Source organism: Telmatherina bonti (assembly GCF_933228915.1).
Source record: "Telmatherina bonti genome assembly, chromosome: 13".
Classification (NCBI taxonomy): domain Eukaryota; kingdom Metazoa; phylum Chordata; class Actinopteri; order Atheriniformes; family Telmatherinidae; genus Telmatherina; species Telmatherina bonti.
In genome coordinates, this window is record NC_136611.1 from 20,634,707 (window position 1) to 20,654,761 (window position 20,055).

The 20,055-nt window shown below is 40.8% G+C and overlaps 1 protein-coding gene across 1 annotated transcript; it reads right to left on the reverse strand.

The window, feature by feature from the left end:
- Positions 1–332: 332 nt before the first annotated feature.
- Positions 333–18,383, reverse strand: epg5 (ectopic P-granules autophagy protein 5 homolog (C. elegans)). The gene is made up of 46 exons (XM_079250857.1): positions 18,247–18,383; positions 17,797–17,939; positions 16,786–17,421; positions 16,417–16,677; positions 16,121–16,319; positions 15,891–16,027; positions 15,688–15,795; positions 15,522–15,595; positions 15,265–15,367; positions 14,567–14,681; positions 14,330–14,480; positions 14,054–14,212; positions 13,817–13,974; positions 13,453–13,604; positions 12,989–13,129; positions 12,727–12,888; positions 12,522–12,644; positions 12,158–12,420; positions 11,889–12,029; positions 11,651–11,795; positions 11,202–11,399; positions 10,983–11,090; positions 10,759–10,881; positions 9,614–9,780; positions 9,287–9,523; positions 9,065–9,188; positions 8,601–8,745; positions 8,099–8,270; positions 7,864–8,026; positions 7,632–7,774; positions 7,365–7,521; positions 6,904–7,098; positions 6,598–6,811; positions 6,167–6,336; positions 5,851–6,058; positions 5,665–5,740; positions 5,237–5,334; positions 4,843–5,018; positions 4,114–4,338; positions 3,778–3,987; positions 2,838–2,982; positions 2,496–2,738; positions 2,195–2,408; positions 1,884–2,102; positions 1,679–1,793; positions 333–1,580 (listed from the first exon to the last, which is right to left on the reverse strand). The coding sequence occupies exons 2-46, from the start codon at positions 17,848–17,850 to the stop codon at positions 1,398–1,400; spliced, it is 7,710 nt and encodes a 2,569-aa protein (XP_079106983.1). The 5' UTR covers positions 17,851–17,939; positions 18,247–18,383; the 3' UTR covers positions 333–1,397.
- Positions 18,384–20,055: the final 1,672 nt, after the last annotated feature.

A 20,055-nucleotide genomic window follows, 5' to 3' on the forward strand; every position in this document is an offset into this window, starting at 1 on the left:
TTTTGTTTTCAACGTCCTAACTGGCTCCTTTCAACTTAGCTCAATGCCTTACTTAGATGTATATTGACATGACTTATCAGAGGTTAGATCGGTCTCAGATGTTGCATGTATGCAGATGGTTTAGCAACACAATATTAGAGATAAATACCAGTGTTGAAACATTCAGTCTATTTTATTGACTTGGCTCTGTAGCTCCCCACCCCCCGAAACAGCTCGAAAGATCCATTCCTGATGGCTGACTCATAAAACAAAGAAGAAATGCTTTTGTTTTAAACAGCCATCACGTAACACCAAAAATAAAGCAACCTCCAGGTTGCAGAAGTGCAGCTCAGCTGTTATTGAGATGGCACAGGGTTACAGAAGTGGTGAACTGAAGAGCGCAATTAACTTTGAAAACTGTCATGGATGTAAAATCTGCCCTTATCCTTAAACAAGTGTATAAAAGTCAAGTTGCAAACTAGCTTCAACAGCATTACTGCTGAGAAACACCAGCCGCATAAGCCATCTGAATTACACTGCGCATACGGCTTTATAAGGAAGCCAAATGGTGTGGCACATTGTGTACTTGGTGTGTGTGCTTTTCACACTGCAGGCCTTGGAAACTACAGAGTCAGATAAAACAACCAGAGCTCATGGTCCTGATGGTTTAAATGCAAAAGTAGAGGAGCTGATTAAAATAACATTTCTTTGGCAGAAACAAGGAGAGCACTTTTGGCTTAACAAAAATAAGTCTTGCAAATGTTTTGTTACTAAACACAACTGTTGCATGTGTATAGTACCAAAAACGGAGACAAAGTTGACCATATCTTCAGGCCAAGCAAGCTGTATCAGGCAATTAACACTGTTCACTAGCCGTCTTGGCATTGCCCACCACCATACTTCAAGTAAATACTACCTAGCTTATAGGCCTATTAGATCTGTCCTTCAGCTCCCTCCAAATAATCTTTCTGCTAAATTCCACATGCAGATGTGAAGCTCACACCAAAAGCCCAGTGGTGAAGTCTGATTCAGATATTCTGCTTCAATAAATATATGCATCATCCCTCCAAATTGTGATTGAAAAATCATCAGGCAAGGTATTTAAAAAGCAACAAGGCAGAAACATAACAGAAGAAAATAAAGTGCTAAAAAATGTCAGATTAATTTTTTTCAAGTTCTGACTGGTTTCACGACCCATCACCAGCCACAATTGAATTTTTTTTTTGACACAAAATTAGTTTCTCTCATGCAGAGCCCTCATTGATGGAACAACAAAGGTAATTCAGCACTTGTGTCAATACTTGAAAATCTTATGCTCCAGTAAGACTTCGCCTGTGCAGAGCAGATATTTACTGTCTCTGTTTGCCACAGGAGTGCAACATCCTCCGAACCTTAACACAAGCCAGATCAAATCAAGGCTAACGTATTACATGTAGGTATCGAACGTCCGGGTATAGAAAGTTGACCAGAAGAGCCAACAGTCGAGATCCATCTTTGAGACAGTGTCCTGGGTATCGGATGAACTGGACAGCCTTGTTCACAGTCTCCTCAAAGTCAGCATATTGCTTATTGTTGGCCATGGCCTCCAGCATCCCCAACATCTGCACGCACAAAAGAAAACAAGCAAACTCGGTTATTGTAAGGAAATAACTGCATACTGCAAAATAAAAACACTGACTTTTCTCTTCTTTTTTCGTACTTGTTGTGCTTTTGTAGAGAGTTGCAAGTCAGTGGCGGGCTGGAGTCTTATCTCTGTCTCTGAGGGCACTTGGACGCTCAGAAATGCTGCCAGACTGCGAACCACCACCCTAAACCTAAATGTTAAAGAATGAACAGCTTGTTCATTAAAAGAACACAGTTTGATCGGGTGTTCTCATTTTCAAATAACATGCAGGCACACTTACCTATTAGAAACCGGAGACCTCTTTCCGAGGCCGATAGCTCCCAGTAGCCCAGAGTTTAATCTTTCTTCTCCAAGCTGAAGGAGCCGGGTTTGCAACCTCATCAGCCCCATTACGACTCCTGACACCTCGTTCTGGCCTGCCTGTGGCTGCAGCTGCTCCACAGAGAGATTCAGTACTTTGTGCCACCAAAGGAACAGTTTGGCTTCATCACCTGGGCCACTGGACATAAATGAGAACCTCAATATTAATATGCAAAAGAAGCCTGCAGCTAACAGAGCACTTAAACTGGAAAAGATGAATAAGGACCAAACCTGGGGAAGACCTGCATTGTCCATGTGTTAATGAGAGCCAGTGTCCTCTTTTCATTGGCTGCTGTGTATTCAGAGTTGAGGCGCTGCAAGATGAAGGTATAAAGCGTCAGGAAGCTGCCTCCTGATTGGCTCTCGGAGAGGAAGTCATCCACTGTGAGCTCAGGCACCTGCAGAGATGCCAACACAGGACCCCAACCTACAGAATCCTCCTCAGCTAAAGTGAACAAAGACAAAAAAAATCTTAATATAGCTAAATGTATGTGTTTGTAGAATTTATATAGATTTGGTAAACACTGCCTACCATGGTTAAAATATGCTGTGATGCATGCCTCCATGATGTGCGTCATATGTCGCACTGATGCAAGGCAACGGGAGCAGGCAGTGAGAAGAGGCAGAATGGGCAAGCCCCTCCCCTTCCTGTCCAGCCAGGTTATGACGTGAGCAGCGAGCCCCTCACCTGTTGAAACGCCCACTCCATTGAGCAGAGTCAGAGTATCACTGAAGAGACTACAGAAAGCCATGTGCCTCTGCTCCAAACCCACTTCTGCAGGGGATTAAAGAGGACAGATGTAGTACTGAGATGATCAAAGATTTTATTACAGGTTGTGAATGCAGATGAAGAAAGTCACTGAAGGCTGAGCACCTGGTGGGTTAAATATGACAACACTCTCCAGAAGTGTCTCCAACTGAGCCTCAAGGCTGCTCAGGTTAATGCTTCCTCCTTGTTCTAATGTCACTAGTGACTGCACACACCAGTGCAAGTAGGCTCCAGCTTTGAGTGTCTCCTCCTAGCGAAGAAGAGTGAGGTTATTAAGTTAATATTATATTTAAAAAAAACAAAACAAATGAATTCATTAAAACATTTAAGTTGCCATAAACAAGAGTGAAATCAGCGTCTTCCAACCAAGGGATCACATTTAAAAATCTAAAAGTAGTTTTAAAGTTGCCCCAAATGGAAGTAGCAAGTAGTAAGATATATAATCAATTACTAATTTATTTTAAGGATTTTTTTTTTTACCCCTTTCTTTTAAAAAAAAAAAATTCTCAAAAGATGAAAGATGCCACACCTTTCTGAAAAAGGAGGTGTGTCAAATGTGTCAACTACCACAGCAAAGTTAAAAGAGGAAACTTTGGCTAAGAGATAGAAAGTTGGCAAAAGTTAAAAATGAATAAATAAATTTAGTGTGGGGAGTTCAAGCCTCCTATTGTCACTACATGTGCCCACCTGAGACAAAGCAGATACAGATCACTGAATCTTTACATTCTCTAGTATTAAAATCTAGTCTTTACTCAGCAGATGTCATATTTGAGAACTTATAGCTGCTGTTTCAGTTGAATCATAAAATATCCACTTTAATTAGCCAAAAACATTCTTTTACATTTATGGTATTTTGCTGGGTATTTACTGTTTAAAAAAATCCTTTTTTTTTTTTTTTTTACATGTTTTGTAGCTTTTCCAAACCAGAATATTTTTCCCCAATTATACACATTTTGCTCAAGGTTTACTACTGTGATCACACGCATAAAAGTGCTTTATAAATCAAGTCTGCATTAATACAACAAACAAGACTGCGCCATCACACCTGGTGTGGAGTTTCGTTGGGGCGAGGGTAGAGACCTGCAGCCCTACGGAGTAATTTCAACAGCAGTTGAGGTGGAGAATCGGTACAGAGCAGCACAGATGGAGGATAGTGGGTGCTAACATATCCCAGAATGCTCTGGTATGAAGACAGGTCCAGTTGATGCCAGGGCAGAGAAGTGGACTGAACCAGCAGACTGAGCAGAGGAGAGTCCTGGAGGTTTATAAAATAAAATAAAATAAAATAAAATAAAATAAAATAAAATAAAATAAAATAAATGAATGAAAGATGTGACAAGTGTTCTGGCCCCGTTGCAATTCCAAAGTAATCTTGACTGACCTGTTGGCTCAGAAGTTGTTCCTCTTTTGCCAGAAAAACAAGCATGTATAGCAAATAAACCAGCATGGTCTGTGTCTCTTTCTGCACACCCATTTCTGGTACAGTTGGATATGTTGTAGAGCTGGGAGGTGTTTGTAAATAGTCGCTTAAGACACTGACCCAGTTGACTTCACATAACAGCTCACCCACAAAGAGGAAGCAGCTTTTGGGACTACCTCTCTCCACCTGCAGGAACAGAAAGGCACAAAATTACATAAGCTGGAAAGTAAATTTTAGATAATAGGGAAATGCAAGGAATCATAAATTAACATAATAAAATATCATCTCAGTACCCTGGTTAACAACCTGGTGATTGTCATATATTTATATTAGGAAAACCCCACCTAATGAACATTAGGTACCATTAATGAAAACGATTGAAGAATAGAAGAATAGAGACATCAGGTTTTTTAATGCTTCACCATCAACTGAAAATTTTGTTTACTAGCTTTTCAAAAAACAAAAAAAAGTTAAACATATGTTTTCAGTTTCATAATCTATTCAAAATCCATATATATCAGCTTGTATGCACTGATGTAGATCTTCTCCAAAAACAGCCTGACAGTACAAAAATGACCAGAACTTAGCCTAATAGTAGAAACTGGGCCAAGGTCTCAGATTAACAAGCCCCACTGGGCCATGCATGTCCAGGCTTGTGGGTGCCAGGGATCAGAGGGCAAAGCATCTCACTTTGAAAAGCTGCTCCATGAGCTGAGTGTCAGGGTGCAGGTGCCTCCAGGGCAGGCTGCGGAGGTGGGTATGGTACAGGTACAGCAGGTACTCAGGTGTGCGAGGAGAGGTGCAGCTCTCACAGTACTGCATCATACACAGCCACAGTGCTCCTCTCTGACCAGGCAGCAGGCGATCTGTAACGTAAACATGCATGCAAAGTCATAACTGTTAAAACCAGATGATATCAACAGTCCACTAAAGGCCACTACACTGAAACTTTAAAATGGGTGAAACTGATGGGTTTTTTTTTCAGTCATGTTCTGAATTTGCAAACTATCCATCCAATTTTTGATAGTTAATATTAAACTTATATTGTTGGCATTGCTTAATTCAAACTGAACTGAAAAGTTACCTCTGAATTTGTGATGAAGTGTGTCAGTAAGTTGAGCATAAAGGCCAACCAGACATCCTGCTGCACTGCCATCCGTCTCCAGCCAAGGGTAACACTTACTGAGACACATATGGTGGTGATATTTTCATTCTTTTGAAATAATGCAATAAGACTATTGTCTCTCTAAACAATATCATGTTCTTTGTGTATCCACTGTAAAGTGAATTTCAGAGACAAGATTGGATAAATCAGACAAAAACTACAGCACAGTCAGGCTGTGTGCTCCATATACAGAGGCTACAGCTACTTGGTGCAGCCCAGGTCAAGAGTTTAGTCCCTCTCTCTGATCTCTTTCCTGTCGAGCTAGTATCAAATAAAGGCCACTAGAGACCCAAAAATCAACAACAATAAAAGCAATCATATGAGAGAATTGCCTGTGCCATGCTTACCTGCCATCCCCAGTGTCTAGAGGAAAGATCCATGGCTTAAATAATTTTACAAGCTTGCTGTACAGGTCCTGCAGAGCTGTGAGGGGGAAAGGTACATTTTTCCTTCATTTGCACAAAATTAAACATTAAAACTTAACTAATAATTACATGCCTTCTCATGACTGTAACCTGGCAGTGTAGAGTTACCTTTCATTATTTTGCTGCTGCCCACTGGTTCTCTGGCACAGCTGCTAAGCTGCACATTTATTAGGCAAGTGATCAAATGTTCCCAGAAGGAAACAACATCACTGACGTAGGGAGTCCAGGCAGAGTAGAGGCCAAAGCTCTGGAGGTCTTGCTTACTAAGACGACTCCTCAAAAAGAAATCACTCAGCCAGTCAACGGTCTCATCCACCTGTTAGCAAACAATAACGTATCCCAACATTGCTGTATTAAAGGGAAAGTAACAACATAAACATTATCAAGCAGGAATGTCTGAATTAACAACACAAAAATCAGTTACCTGCTGAGGAGAAAGGCTGATGGGGGATCTGTAAGGAGAGGCTAGGGGTCCCATAGCATTGCTGAGGGATTGGTCAGCTTTGCTCTTGGTGCTGCGGGATGGAGGTATGCAGCCCAGAACTCGCAGGGTCACTTTCCAGACCTCTGGACTCAACAACTGGTTAGATGAACCTGATGAGAGAGGAAATTTGTTTTTAAGTTTCACAATAAGAAACTTGAACTATATATTGTCTATTATTAGTAGTAAAAAGAAATAGTTTTTCTCATTTTGATGAATTGACAGGTTTCAACTGAAGTCTGACTCTTTACAGTGAGTGAATGCTTCAGCTGCCTTTAGTCTGGTTTATGAAATCATTTTATTATTTGCTATTAGATATGGAGAAGACATTTCTTCATTTGCTTGAATGAATAGATGATGACAGACTAACTCACTGGTCATGAGCAGACGTAAACAGTCACTGTAATGGTCTGGAAAATGGTGCCGTAAAAGCCAGGTCCAATGTTTGGTGAAAAGATGAAAAGGCATGAGAAGTTCAGGCTCAGGGTCCCGGCCGCAGACACACAGAGCTCCATGGACCAACTCCAGCAAACGCGTTCTCTCCGAAAAAACAGGATGGGCTTCGTTCAGCCACTGGACCAAATCAAACTGCAAAGAAAAATGCATACGTAACTCCTGCAACTCATGAGATGTGGTATTAATTACTGTGCTTCTTCAATGCATTTCTTGGGTGGAGCAACCTTAGTGAGGAGCATGAAGATGACATCAGCACTGTCAAGGTGGAGGGACGTCACCACATTTTGGTAGAGGAAGACGAGCTGGTCAGGGGCTGCGTTGGGTGTGAAGAAAGGGGAAATGAGAGGACAAAGACGTCTTTCCTCCAGAATTGTCTTCAGGACAAGACTGCATTCCTGTGCATTTCCCTGGATAAACACCTGGACCCAAAGAATAAACAGACTTTCAGATGCTGTGCTGTAAAAGTCACTTTATACAGACATGTGACCTGTGATGGGCTAGCCCTGCTAGATATTTTATAATATAATAAAGACCTTTTTATTGTTTACAGTTTATTGTGGCCAAAGTACAACTCAGATGTTGGAAATCTTTTTGGTTGAAGCTCTATAGAGGCACCCTCATACTGCCAGGGTGGATTTTTGTATGCAAATCCTGATTGTCTACCTAAGGTGTATGAGTATGTCACCTGTCCTAGTATCTCCACGCATGAAGAGAGAAACTGCCGTGTTGGAGGATGTCGCAGCATGTCCTCACACACAAAAGAGACCACCCGATAAAAGGCCGACACACCAACTTGCTGCACCGCCACAGATTTCTGGGTTTTGTACATATTCACAAGAGCCCTGAGCACAGAAAACAAACATATTTCAAATGTGTCCTCTAAGCATTACACTTATTGCAATATGCACCATTAATCCTCTATTTGGAGGTGAAAAGATATGTCTGCACTGACGTGATAAAGTTCTCAGTGTGGACGGCAGCCTGGGCCAGGGTTTGAGGTGGAGGTGCCATTGCATCAGTTTGAAGCTTCTTCACATCCCTGCGCAGTAATGTTATCTGGTTGTGCACTGCCTCCTGTCTCTGGACAGACTCACACTACACAGTCGTGCACACATATAGTTATTAACAGATCACGGTATGATAGTTCACTAAAATGTTTCTGGATGTGTTTTGAATGGTCGTACCGTGACTGTGATGTTTGCGGGCCCTTGGCATGGCTGTCCTCCTTTTCCTTTACACTCCAGGGCCATGCTGACTTGTTCTGGTCGGTTTTTAAAGAGTAGTGGAAGACTCTCTAGTAGCTCCTGTTCCATCGCCACCTGCTGCGCTTCCCGTGCGACTGCAAGTCTAACAACAACAAGATAAAATATTTTAGAAAGGAAATGTGCGTTTATGTGCATGTGTGGAAGATGTATATACCTGGCCTGCTCTTGTAATATGCTTAGGTCACACTTTAACAGCTCATTGGCAGCTTTCGAGTCAACAAGACAAGCGGTGGGAACTTCAGCCACAGGGGCCTTGTGCTGATGAAGCTCAGGAGCGGGCAGAGGAATCGGATGCTTCTGAAGATTTGACAGGATACGCTCTCTTGCTGAACGTAGATGAACAGAAAACAATATTACATACATTTCCTAAGAGAGTTTTTTAAATGACATACAAAAAACTATATAAAATAACTTTTGAATCATGCTGATTGGATGAAATGTTGCAACAATTCCTATTTTTTGAATACACTTTTGGCTTTGAACAGAGTTTTTTCCTCAGCAAACATGTAGGCAAATAAACACAGAACTATAACAACATGAAAATGTTGATGCTGTTACATCTATTGTATTTATGCATTTGAGATAACTTCCCATCAGATCACTTAATAGGCTTTGGTTAATGCTTTGAGTGTAGAGTAATAATTTCATTTATGTACCATTGCTGAGGCTGGTATAGTCGGTGAATCCCAGGTTCTGCGTCTGCAGGAATGTCGGTTCACTCTGCACCTTCTCCCACAGAGATAAAACCTCCATCTCATCATACTGCAGGCGCTCCTGATCTACATACTCCAGCCACAGCTCCTGGAACAAAACATGATGGGAAAATATGATATAAAATGTGATTTTTTTTTTTCAATTTAATTCAGCTTTATTTGTATAGCACCACTTCACAACAATGGCATCTCAGGGGACTTTAAAGACGTGTTAATTCAAGCCAAATCATAATATATAGTTAAGGAAAACCAATAGATCAAACATCCAATCTTGACTTTGATCCAATCCCTCATACTGAGCATGCACGAGGTGACAGTGGAAAAGCAAAAGCTCCCTTTTAATGATTTCCTGCATTTCTCTTTTCCCCTTCTTTTGTGTAAACATCCAAAAACAAAGACAGACTGACTTGTTGCCGCTGCATGACTTGTGCCAGCCTGTGAGGTTCATACTCTGGAGGAAGAGATGGAAGGTACACTTCCTGCTTCTGAAGAGTCTCATCATCCAACCACAAAGCAAACACACCAAACAACCTGCAGAAACACAGTGGACAAATTACAGCCTGTAAGCTACCTTTCCAACAACAGGAAGAAATGTTTTCCAGTGGACTCATTCAGCATCTGTGACCTACCTGACCAGCTCTGTGTGGAGCTGAGGAGAGGTGAGGTAAGGTGGCCTGGCATCATTGGGACTTTCATCGCCCTGGGTATCTGATGAAGGTGTGTGCGGTGGGGGCACCCTGAGGGCCTGACTGGCAGCGTGGTGGAAGTCAGACACCTCTTGTATTCTCTGCCTTAAATTTTTAAGTAAAGTGGCCTGAGAAGAAGACTGGAAGAACCTTTTGCCGATACATCCTGCTGCAACTAGCCTGTTAGGCAACAAACAGAAAAAGAGATACTGGAATATTTTTGTTTTTCTGATTTCTGTGGTTAAGTACATTAATGGAAATTCATCTTACCCATACTCAGGTCCTGGCTGTCTGAGATAAAGCTGCAGGAACTTCTGCCAAATGAGTGGAAGGAGGGGGTGGTCAGGTGGTGTGGCTGTGGCCTGACATGCCCAGCGATACACCTGCAGCCGCTGTAGAGATGGAGCTACTGGCAACTTCAGCCTCTGTTGCACCTTCTGGCTCAGACACAGAAACATTCTTTGTTATTTAAATTTATACTATGGTCGGTGACCATGTTAATGCCAACTAGTGTGCATTATTTTCTTATAAATGCACACGTAGTTCAGCAAATCAAATCACTGTTTTATCACTGTTACTGGTGTGACCATAGCAAAGCGTGAATCAACTGATTCAGAGCTGTTGGCTTTTTCACAAGTCAATGAAAGAAATGCGCTGTAACATTGATTTTAAGGGGAATTTTTATGTTTTTGGTTGAAACAAAACTTTTGATGAATGGGAAGAGGAGGAGAGCAAACAAGAAGAACAGGAAAAGCAAAGACACAAGGCGTTAACATCAACTCCATCACTCCAACAATAAAAAACCAAATTAGTCTAAATAATGAAATGTAAATAGTTAAATGACATATAGGCCATTGACTTGCCATTGGTTTATTTGCCACTTTTTATATGCGTACCTGAATAAAATCTGATCATTCCATTTCTCTTGACAATGGTTGTTTAGCATAGAAAGTACATCAAGGCCAACACAAAAAAGTTCTTATACTTTGGTATATTTAGCAGGTTTTATAAAAAAACAAAAAAAACCTCAAAAAAACAAAAAAAACATTTTATATAAAACGTTAACAAGGGGCCATGCATTGCACAATTTTAATGCACAGTGCATAGTCTAGAACACCACAATGTGCAGCGTTATGCATTATAACTGTGTAATGCATGGCTCCTTGTCGTTTAATCCTAACACAACACTTAAGAATATGAACTAGCAGGAGACAATAGTATGAAACCTTTTAAAATATTGCTTCAGAATTTGACATTTCAAAAAGTCCACATTAACATTCACGAAAACATTGTGAGATACACCTTTAAACAAATGAAATACTTCATCTCACATACTAGCTGGTAGAGGCATTAACTGTAATATGATTCAGTCTAAACTAACATTTAACACTTGCTAATAATATGTGTTTGCCTACCTTTAGTGCTTGATCTGGGGAGATGTTGGAATCTGAAAGAAGTTCATGCTCAACGCAGCGTCTCAACTGAGAATCTTCCTCAAACATGCCTTCCATATTCAGCACCAGCCAGGCAAACCAAACCTACAAACAGCACAGACAGCAGCAAGCCTGTAAGGACTGAGAACTGTTTAAATACTACTACTAGTGCTCGCACATATTATTGGTGCTGTGGGGGCACTTACCTCTGCACTCAGAGAGGAGCCCTCTATGAAGGATGGCGTGGCATTTCCAGCAATCCAGCCAACCAGGGACGACAAAAGACCACGATCTCCATGGTAACCCAAGGCATTCTATATGAAGTATGAAAACACATACGGATACAAATATTACCATTGTCATTTGTAATTTTCTCCAAACAATTAAACAATAAATAAATAAATAAATAAAACAAAAAACCTAACCTTATGTTGTTGGTACAGGAGTTTCTGCACACATTCTTCCTGGTGGTGAATGAAAGCTGCACAGCAGATCTGATCCATGAGGAACAGGACAGTTTTGTCTCGATACCACAAGTTCTGCTGAGTCAGAATTCCAACCCAAAACTCCATCACTGCTGCTGCTCCAACCCGACCAGGCCGTGAGCTTTCAGTGATGTGACTCTGAAGGATAAATAACAAAGATCTTCATACATTATTTTTCTGACTGAGGCGTTTATAAATCTTAAGTCAACTCTTCAACATTTTACCATTACACTAGGGAAACACTGTCTATGTAAAACATCACAAAATCTTTTATATTTATTTCTTAATACGGTCTCAGTTCTCTGCCTTTAAAAAAAAAAAGGAATCGGGCCTGTAAATGGTGTTTATACACACATGCTGTCTTTTTTTCCTAAGTTTTATTGATGTACCTGAATGACACTGTTGAGGAGACGGACATTATCTCCATAGCTGGTTCCCGTGAAGAGTGGTGCTACTCGATGTGTGACTTGCTGCGTCACACCTTGAGGACATACACTGTCATACTGCAGAAACAGCTGGATACAACTTACAAACCTGGCAGGACACAAAACAGGGAGGAACCTGTGTTAGGCTGGGAAGTGCAAGTGCCAGCTTCTGTGTCCTGTATGAAGAGTGTGCCTTGCTTACTCTGCGTTGTTCAGGAGGTAAAAGCTCAGTGGATAGGTTGGAGGTAGGATGTTATCCAGCACATGAACAGCAGCTCTCAGGTGACGCGACTGTATCAAGTTTTTCAACAACCCAACTCCATCAGTGCAAAAATTTTCCAGGCTGGGAGAAAACAAACAAACAAACAAACAAAAAGAAACATACATTTTAATTAACTCCACAGTTACAGGGAAATCACACATAATTATTAATAATTTATACATATTTAGCTTTTAAATGCAATCACAAACCTATGCCCCACTGTTGTCATGGCGATGGATAGATAGCATCCAATAGGGATGCCTGCTTTTACTGCCCTGAGAACAGAGTGCATGCTAGGTGCACGTGTGAGCTCTGGAGGAGGGTTTGATGCCAAAGCAGGCACTGCCCAAGCCCCTTTAGGATTCTGGGAATTGCCATGAAGCTTAAGCCTTAGCAAGAGTTGCCATGCCCACTGGCTAAAGGAGGCTTCAGGAGATACACCCAAACGCAGGACACTAGCAAGGTATGACACCTAAACATAGAAAGCAAGAAAGAAAAAGATGAAAAACTATGAAAAGTGACGCTCAATCAGGTAGTTTGAAGTTAATGTGGAGGAAAGTGGGAAAGTGTGACCTGTTTGATTCCCTCCGATATGAGGCCACTATACGGTTTGTCTGTAAGGTACTTCTGATAGGCTTCAGCTACCAGCAAAGCTACCTCACTGTGGAGAAATGACGACAGGGCCAACGAACCATCCTACCAAACAAAAGAGGGTATATTGTTTACAAAAGCATAACGGTGATAAGTCTGACAAAGTTTTCAATGCATTCATCACTACCTGTGTGTAACCCCAGTTCAGGCCCTCCAGGATAACACAAGCCAATCGGTTCTCCACTGCAGAGAGGGGGTGCTGGAGCAGCCAGGCTCCAATCACACATATTTCGTCTATCCGTGGCCACCACAGACTCAGAGGCAGCTCTTTACACAAGTACAGAGCCACCTAAAAAACACAAAACATACACTCTTTGAGTTTGACATCTTCCAAAATTACACAATAAATATGTTTACACTACTTTTAGTTTTAAAATAGTGGCACTGACCATTCCTACAGTCTGTATGGTCTCTCTCAGTCTCTCCAGGAGCACAGAGATAACGTAGGGATGAGCTGAAGCGACAACAGCCAGCAACTCCCTCCCTACTTTGGAGTAAGTTTCTCTGGTAGACACACTAACATAAGACACCTGTGGAAAATTAATAAAAGGAAAGTTAAAAAGAAAAAAGGTTCAGAATGTGATCTTTAACCAGCGTTTTTCAGAAAAAAAAAGCAAAAAAGTTATGTAATTACAAACTGTACTCCAGTCTACTAGAACAATGTGTCATGTTCTGATTACATCTTAGAATAGATAACCAAATTCATTTTGTATGCGTATTTCATATACTGAATATTAAGTAAAGGCAATTAACATAATCCTCCATACATTATAAACAAACATGTGACTAAATCACATTAGTTTGTCTTCTAAATGTCTCCACTTTTTTTGCATTAGTTATGTCTGTCCCATACTTGATAAATCAGCAGGGTTACGGTGGTGATGAATGCCGGGTCCGAATGCTGAGTCGGTGTCGCCATGTGAGCCAGTGCAGTGAGGAGAGAGATGCCATCAGAGCTGTTCACCTCACACAGCCATTGCTCAAATCTCTCCTGATGCTTTGGGTCTGTAACAGAGAGAAAAATAAACAGTGCTAACAGCTCCTGATGAAGAGGAACATATGCCTGACTTTAAAATCCCAAATGCAGCAAAGGTGCCTGAAGAACTAGAAGTTAGGTTTCAGAAAAATAAACTGCAAAACTTTATCAAAGGATTAACAAAATGTGGTTGCAAGGGGATTTTGTTTTCCCTTTTTTGTGCAGGTGTGTATGATAATACCTCTGAGTGCCTGAATGCAGGACAGTGTGTCACCAGCATTGCAGAGTGTTTCGTGTCCTGCTGTCTCCGCACACTGCATAACATAGAGGACCTTCCACAGCATAGAGCTGGACAAAGTCCCATATGGCATCTCAGACATAAACAACCAAATGCCCAACCTGAGAGATAAAAAAGACATTCAGTTATTAGAGAAAAAAAAACATTTGGAAAGTTGGCAACTTGGAGAAAATTTCTTACCTTTTGTTCCTGAGAACATGTAAAACAGCTCTGAGGAAGAGATGATCATATTCCACCTGCAGTTTCTCCAGAGACAGAGACTGTGCATGAGAGCTGGATCCGCCACCACTTACACTCACATACTGGGCCCAGTGGTCACTGACATAGCACACTGTCATTCTGAGTGAAAAAACAGGAGATTAACACTTTATTTGATGTATTTTCTGTCTTGATAATTTACCATAAGAAGAGTGAGTCTGTACAGTAGACTTTTGCTTATTTTACTTATGCACTGACCGTATGATGTGTCCTATTCGTTTGACCAGTTGTCTGTATCGTGCTCTGTTGTAGGTTTGCAGGCCAAGAGCAAGAATTTCAATGAGTGAGGAAGCGAAAGAAAACACACGCATCATCTTCTGACTGGAGCAGGCCTGGGGCTCATACACACCTGGAAACAGAGTGGGTTTTTTTTTTTAGCCCATGATGATGCCAAATGAGCAATACAAACACAGGACGGACAGAACAACCTCGTACCCTGCTTGCTCATCCCCAGCATGTGCGAGTAGAGCTGCTGAAATGGGAACTGGGTCAGCAGGGAGATCAGGTCCTCCTCACAGAGCAGCAACCAGCTGCTCTCTGGGTCCTCATCCTGAACACACAGACCAACAGTGTATTGCAATAACCTGAACCTGAATTGAGTCTAATCTTTTTTTTTTTTTTAAACAATTTTTAAGTAAAAGATAAATAATAGATGGTAAGAACTACTGTATAACCAAATAACAGGTGTGAATTTAAGAAAAAAAAGAAATAATAGTATGTTTTGTCAGATAAAATGAATCATAAAGATTTTTATTACAAAGTGGTTCCTAGATAACACATCAGTACTGGCAGCAGTCATGGTTTTAAGTAGGCAGTCTGACATTAAAATGGTCCTAAGTGTTTTAGTAAGTGACTCAGAGCATCAGAACATTCTGTTTTGAGGACACATCTACTTTTCTACACCTCCGCAGTGACACAACACTTCTACTGAAATGACAAGCAGTCTGTGGATTTAACTGCATCATAACAGGTGAAGAACAAGAGAAAGAGACACTGTACTTATAAAGACAATGACATAACATGCTTCCACATAATCAGTCTGAAGAATAAGTCATTAAAAGTTCAGTGGAATTACAGCAGTCTTTAGACAACTGGTTTGTTTTTCTTTCTAACCAGTGCCTCCCTGCACTGACCTCCTCTCCACCTTCATCAACGAGGGTCCAGTTTCCTGACTCAGGTCCAGAAGAGCTCTGACTTTCACATGGCTTCATATGAGCCAGAAACTCTGCACGATGTCTGGGTGAAAACACAGGAGCCATACATTATAATGGTGAGGTGGTGTGAGCCCTAAAAGATAAACTGGATTCTTTTGGACAATGAAAGGAAAACATTTAAACTGTAACCTTCATCGTCTGTATATTAGAGCTGCTATAGAGGGTCCTGTATTTACCTGGCAGGGGACATTAAGATTGCTAGTGCTTGCATAAAATGCTGAACTCCAGAGGTGTTCCCCCAAACCTGAATCTGGCACAGATAACGACAAGAAAACTCTAATCAACTGCATGTACAGCCACTGACATGACAAATTATAATAAAAATATGTGTCCCTAACTTACCTGAAGGAAGGGTGCAGCCCACTTTCCCACCCCAGCTGAACAGCATAAAAGATGGCATAGCAGATACAGGTGCTCCCCTGACCCTCCAACATGCAACAAGACGGAAACCTTGTGGAGAACAGACCACAATTACATGATGAATCAGGACATATAATCCATAATTCCATCTAGTGAAACCCAAAGTCAAACAGTTTTTCATTTACCAATCTCTCCAGCCAGTGATGGATATCCATCTGGAACTGTGGCTCATCAAGGACTCTGCGTGTGAAACTAAACAAGACACTGATGGCCTCTTTCAGAGGTTGGAGAGAGCAAGGCTGTGTCTGGCTGCCAGAACAATCTAACAAAAAACAAAACAAACACTGTGAGTGAGAAAAACAATATTTGAAGGGAGGATAATTACTTGGAAAAAGAGTGCCTGAAAATGTCTTACCTTTTAGGAGTCGATACAAGTATGATTCCACCTGCAGGTGTGACAGTAGAGCAGTGTATGCATGCAACACCACCTTCTGATGGAGCAGCTCACTGCAAGCCTCAAGCAATTTCCGCAGCTCAGCCAGAACAGACTGGCTAAACTCAGCTTGCTGGAAACGATGGTATCCGCAGACCTTAGTCTGGTCTGCACAAACACCCTGCAGGACAAAACATGAACGTTGAACACAGGCTTGTTATAGCTTTCTGTACTTTCTATTTGACAAAAAAAGAAAAAGGAAAAAAACAAAAACAAACCTGAAGTGTGAGTTGCTCATCTTTGAAGCTCCAGAGGCGATTCTGTGTGCTCTTGCAGTCAGAGGACTGTGTGTGCAGCTGGGTCTGCGACTGGGTCAGCTGTCTGCGGCAACGCCAGTAGTTTTGCAACAATTCTGTCAGTTCATGGTTCTCCTGCCGGGCCAGAGCACAGAACTGGGCAGCACAAACCTCAACACCTTCCAGCCATGCTCGTAACCCTCCACCTGGTTCCCAGACACTCAACTGCTCCAGTGAAAAAGCCTACAGAGAAAATACATGTTGGACACAGTTATGGGAGTTAACAGGTAACCAGCTTTCAGCATCAGTATGCAATGATAAAGATAGAATGTTTAAGGAACATCAGATCACCTGCATCTCTGGAGTTGTTCTGGGTAACTCTGGATACAGTTTGCTGCTTGAAAGCTCAGTGATGGACTCCAAAGGCTGCAAACTCGGGGGAGATGACTCCTGCTCAGGAAGCGCCAACACTGCAGGTTCTTTTTCACACCTTTTCACATCTTCATCATAAAACTGTGTCACAGAACCCTCATCCAGTGTAGGGAGAGATGGATACAATGCAGGAGCGCTTAGGACCTCAAACTGTTTAGAAACAAGGTTCCACGACTGTGTGTCTTTTCCCACCTCTGTGATTTGAGGTAAAACTTTAAGATTAGTCCCCTGCATTCCCACACCATCATGCTCCGCTTCCTCCTTGTTTGAGTCCTTAGACAAAAGTAGACTTGACTGCAGAGTCCCACTTAACTCTGAAGTGCATAACGCCTGTGCTGTGGAAGTCTGTTGTTTCTTGGAGGCCAGTTGTGATGGCTGTGCTGTGGTCTCAGAGGTTTGAACAGGTTCCTGATGTTCCTCCTGAGGAGCCTGAGGTAGAACATCGGGCACATTGAGGGGAATGTCTGTGAAACCAGAGCTGGAGGCCTCATCGCAGACAGCTGAGGGGACTGTTGCCTTTTTGCCCTCTTCTGCCTGCTTCTGCTTCTTAACCAGCTGAGAGCATAAACAATTGGGACAATCAGGCACGAAACAAAATTTACAGGCTAAAAACATCAGCATGAGAAGTAGTTGTTTGTTGTTGTTTCAGACATATCCATATGTTAACTTGCACTGCACGCAAACACACACAACTCAGTAACAGTTATCCTATATTTTTTACTCTGGGTAGTAAAAGTATCTTGAACTAGACACTTAATCTTCCATTTTACTGATTATATGGCTGTTTTCCTATTTTATCCTTGTGACTGTGAAATCTGTGCTGCCTCACAACAACTCCACTGGATGGATCTGGCTACTATTTCACCAAAGAGCTTGGGAGAGAAAAGTAGATGAAAGTGCAGAGTATTGTTCAGTATTTTGTGTCTTCACCTGAGATTTTCCGCTGGTTTTTGCTTTGGGCTTCTTTGGTCTCACAGCCTCCATTTTAAGTGCCTGATCACATTAGTTCACGTACAGCTCAGATGACAAGTGTCACAGGACCGACTGAAGAGTCTACTGGCGGAAACAATAAACTGCAAAATGTTCATCAGTTGAAAACTATTAGTCGTCATATGTTTTCATAACAACCAGAAGGTACAACAGCTAGCTAGTCTTGCAAGCAGGTAAAGGCTGACTGGCTGCGTTATCAAGATAAAAACAGACTCTGGTTGTAAACAAAATACTGTTATATTGTTCAGAAATATGTTAATAGTTTGGGACAACAAGGCAAATACCGACATGTCCCTAAAGATAAATTCAGTATCCAGATAATGATTTATAGAAAAACGAAAGAAGCCCCTGCTAAAGAGAGTCCACTTAGTTAAACAACGCTACGTCTACCTTTTGGTTTATTATGCTGTGTTTCCGCTTGGTCTCAGCGGCTCTGTGTTCTCCATGTTGTTGTTTACGTTGTGTAAATACGACATCGACGACTCGCCACGAATGTCATGACAGCTCCGTCCGCTGGTCGACTGTCATTTGTTTTGTTTTGTTTGTTCCAGGAACTGCGCGATCGCGATCTACGATCACGTGATTACACCACCTCTCTACGGAATCCGAGCGTTGTCAAAAGTCATCACACGCACACGCCGTTTTGATTTAAAAAAAAAAAAAAAAAAAAAGCAACATTACACACTTAATGTAAAATAAAATTTTTATGGAGGAAGTGTATGATTTCCTAAAACATACAAAAAAAAAATTAAATCAAGCACAGCCAGGATTGAATTATGCCAGAATAATAATAATAATAAAAAAGGCTTTATGACAGAAAATGTTTATTTAGACAATAAACAACTATCAACTCAACATCAGCTTTTAAAACATGTCCTTAATATCCTTTTAATGGCTAAACACATGAAACTGAAACTCTCCCAACTTCCAAACACCTAATCTATTATAACTATTATACCATTCTTATTGCTAATTTAGTTTCTTTTCATTTGTTGATTGTTTTATTTGTTGCTTTGTAAACTGGTTAGTAATTATGGATGCCAATGGTAAAAGCATTAAGGCATACATATTAGTATGGCTTTTTCTAAATTTTGCTTATTAAAGAATTTTGGGTTGTAGTGACTGATGCCTTGAGCGAGAAGAATTTTGGGCAATTTTCTGATTTTCCCTGAAGCATAACCAGAAAATGTGCCCAAACAGTAAAAAAGTATGAAAATATAATTTCAGTCAGAAAGCTTAATCTTTGGTGACCTGTTTAAACTTTGAATGATGTTTCTAAGTGAAAGTAAACCTGAGCTATACATCTCCTAAGTGACCCTGTTTCACTCTCATTTCTGCCAAATCTCATTCATTTCACCCACATACGCAGTCCTTACGTCATACTGTAGATCTTTCTACATGTCAGATGTCTGTCATGTCTGTTCACAGCCTCTCCCTTACACTCACAAAGATAATGAGTCTTAGTAAAATGCCTGCCACACTAGGATGGAGCAGTAGCTGCATTGGCACCTTTCAAAATTTCTTTAGAAAATTTCAAGTCTTCTTCTTCCTTCTCCTTTCTTCTGATTCCTCTTTTTCTTCTTCTTGAGCTGATCTGTTACTTTCTCCATACAAATACACAAACAGCCTTTTTACCCAGCTGCTCTGTGACATTTTAAACTAAACATAACTGATTTTCTGTCCCAAAATTTCAAATCTACACATTTAATTTTATTCAAATAGTTCATCAGTATCCTGCATTTCTGTGCAAAATCTTTTCTTTTGAGAAAATTGACATAAGAAATTCAGAAAAGCTGGTCAGGGTTAAAAAATTAAGCAAGCACCATGAAAAAAAAAGTTAAGGCACATTCGGAATGGTATTATATTTAGAAAATGTTGAGCTAAAGTTAAAACAGAAGTTAAGTGAAAAAAAAAGAGAGAAAGTACAAGAACATGCATTTTACACAAAAATACATTACAATGTCAATAAATTTTCTATTAGGTAATTTAAAAAGCTATTTTTCTTTTGTTTTAGTTTGAAGCACCACATTAAACAAATAATCTTAGTTGTGATAAAAACTGAATTTAACGATGGACATTACATGATATCTGTAATCTCTGTTATAATTTAACTTTGCATTATTAAAGAAAACTTGAATGTTTATTTAATTCTGTTCTCTGTAATGCATGAATCAAGTGAAAAACTAATTTTCAGAGTTA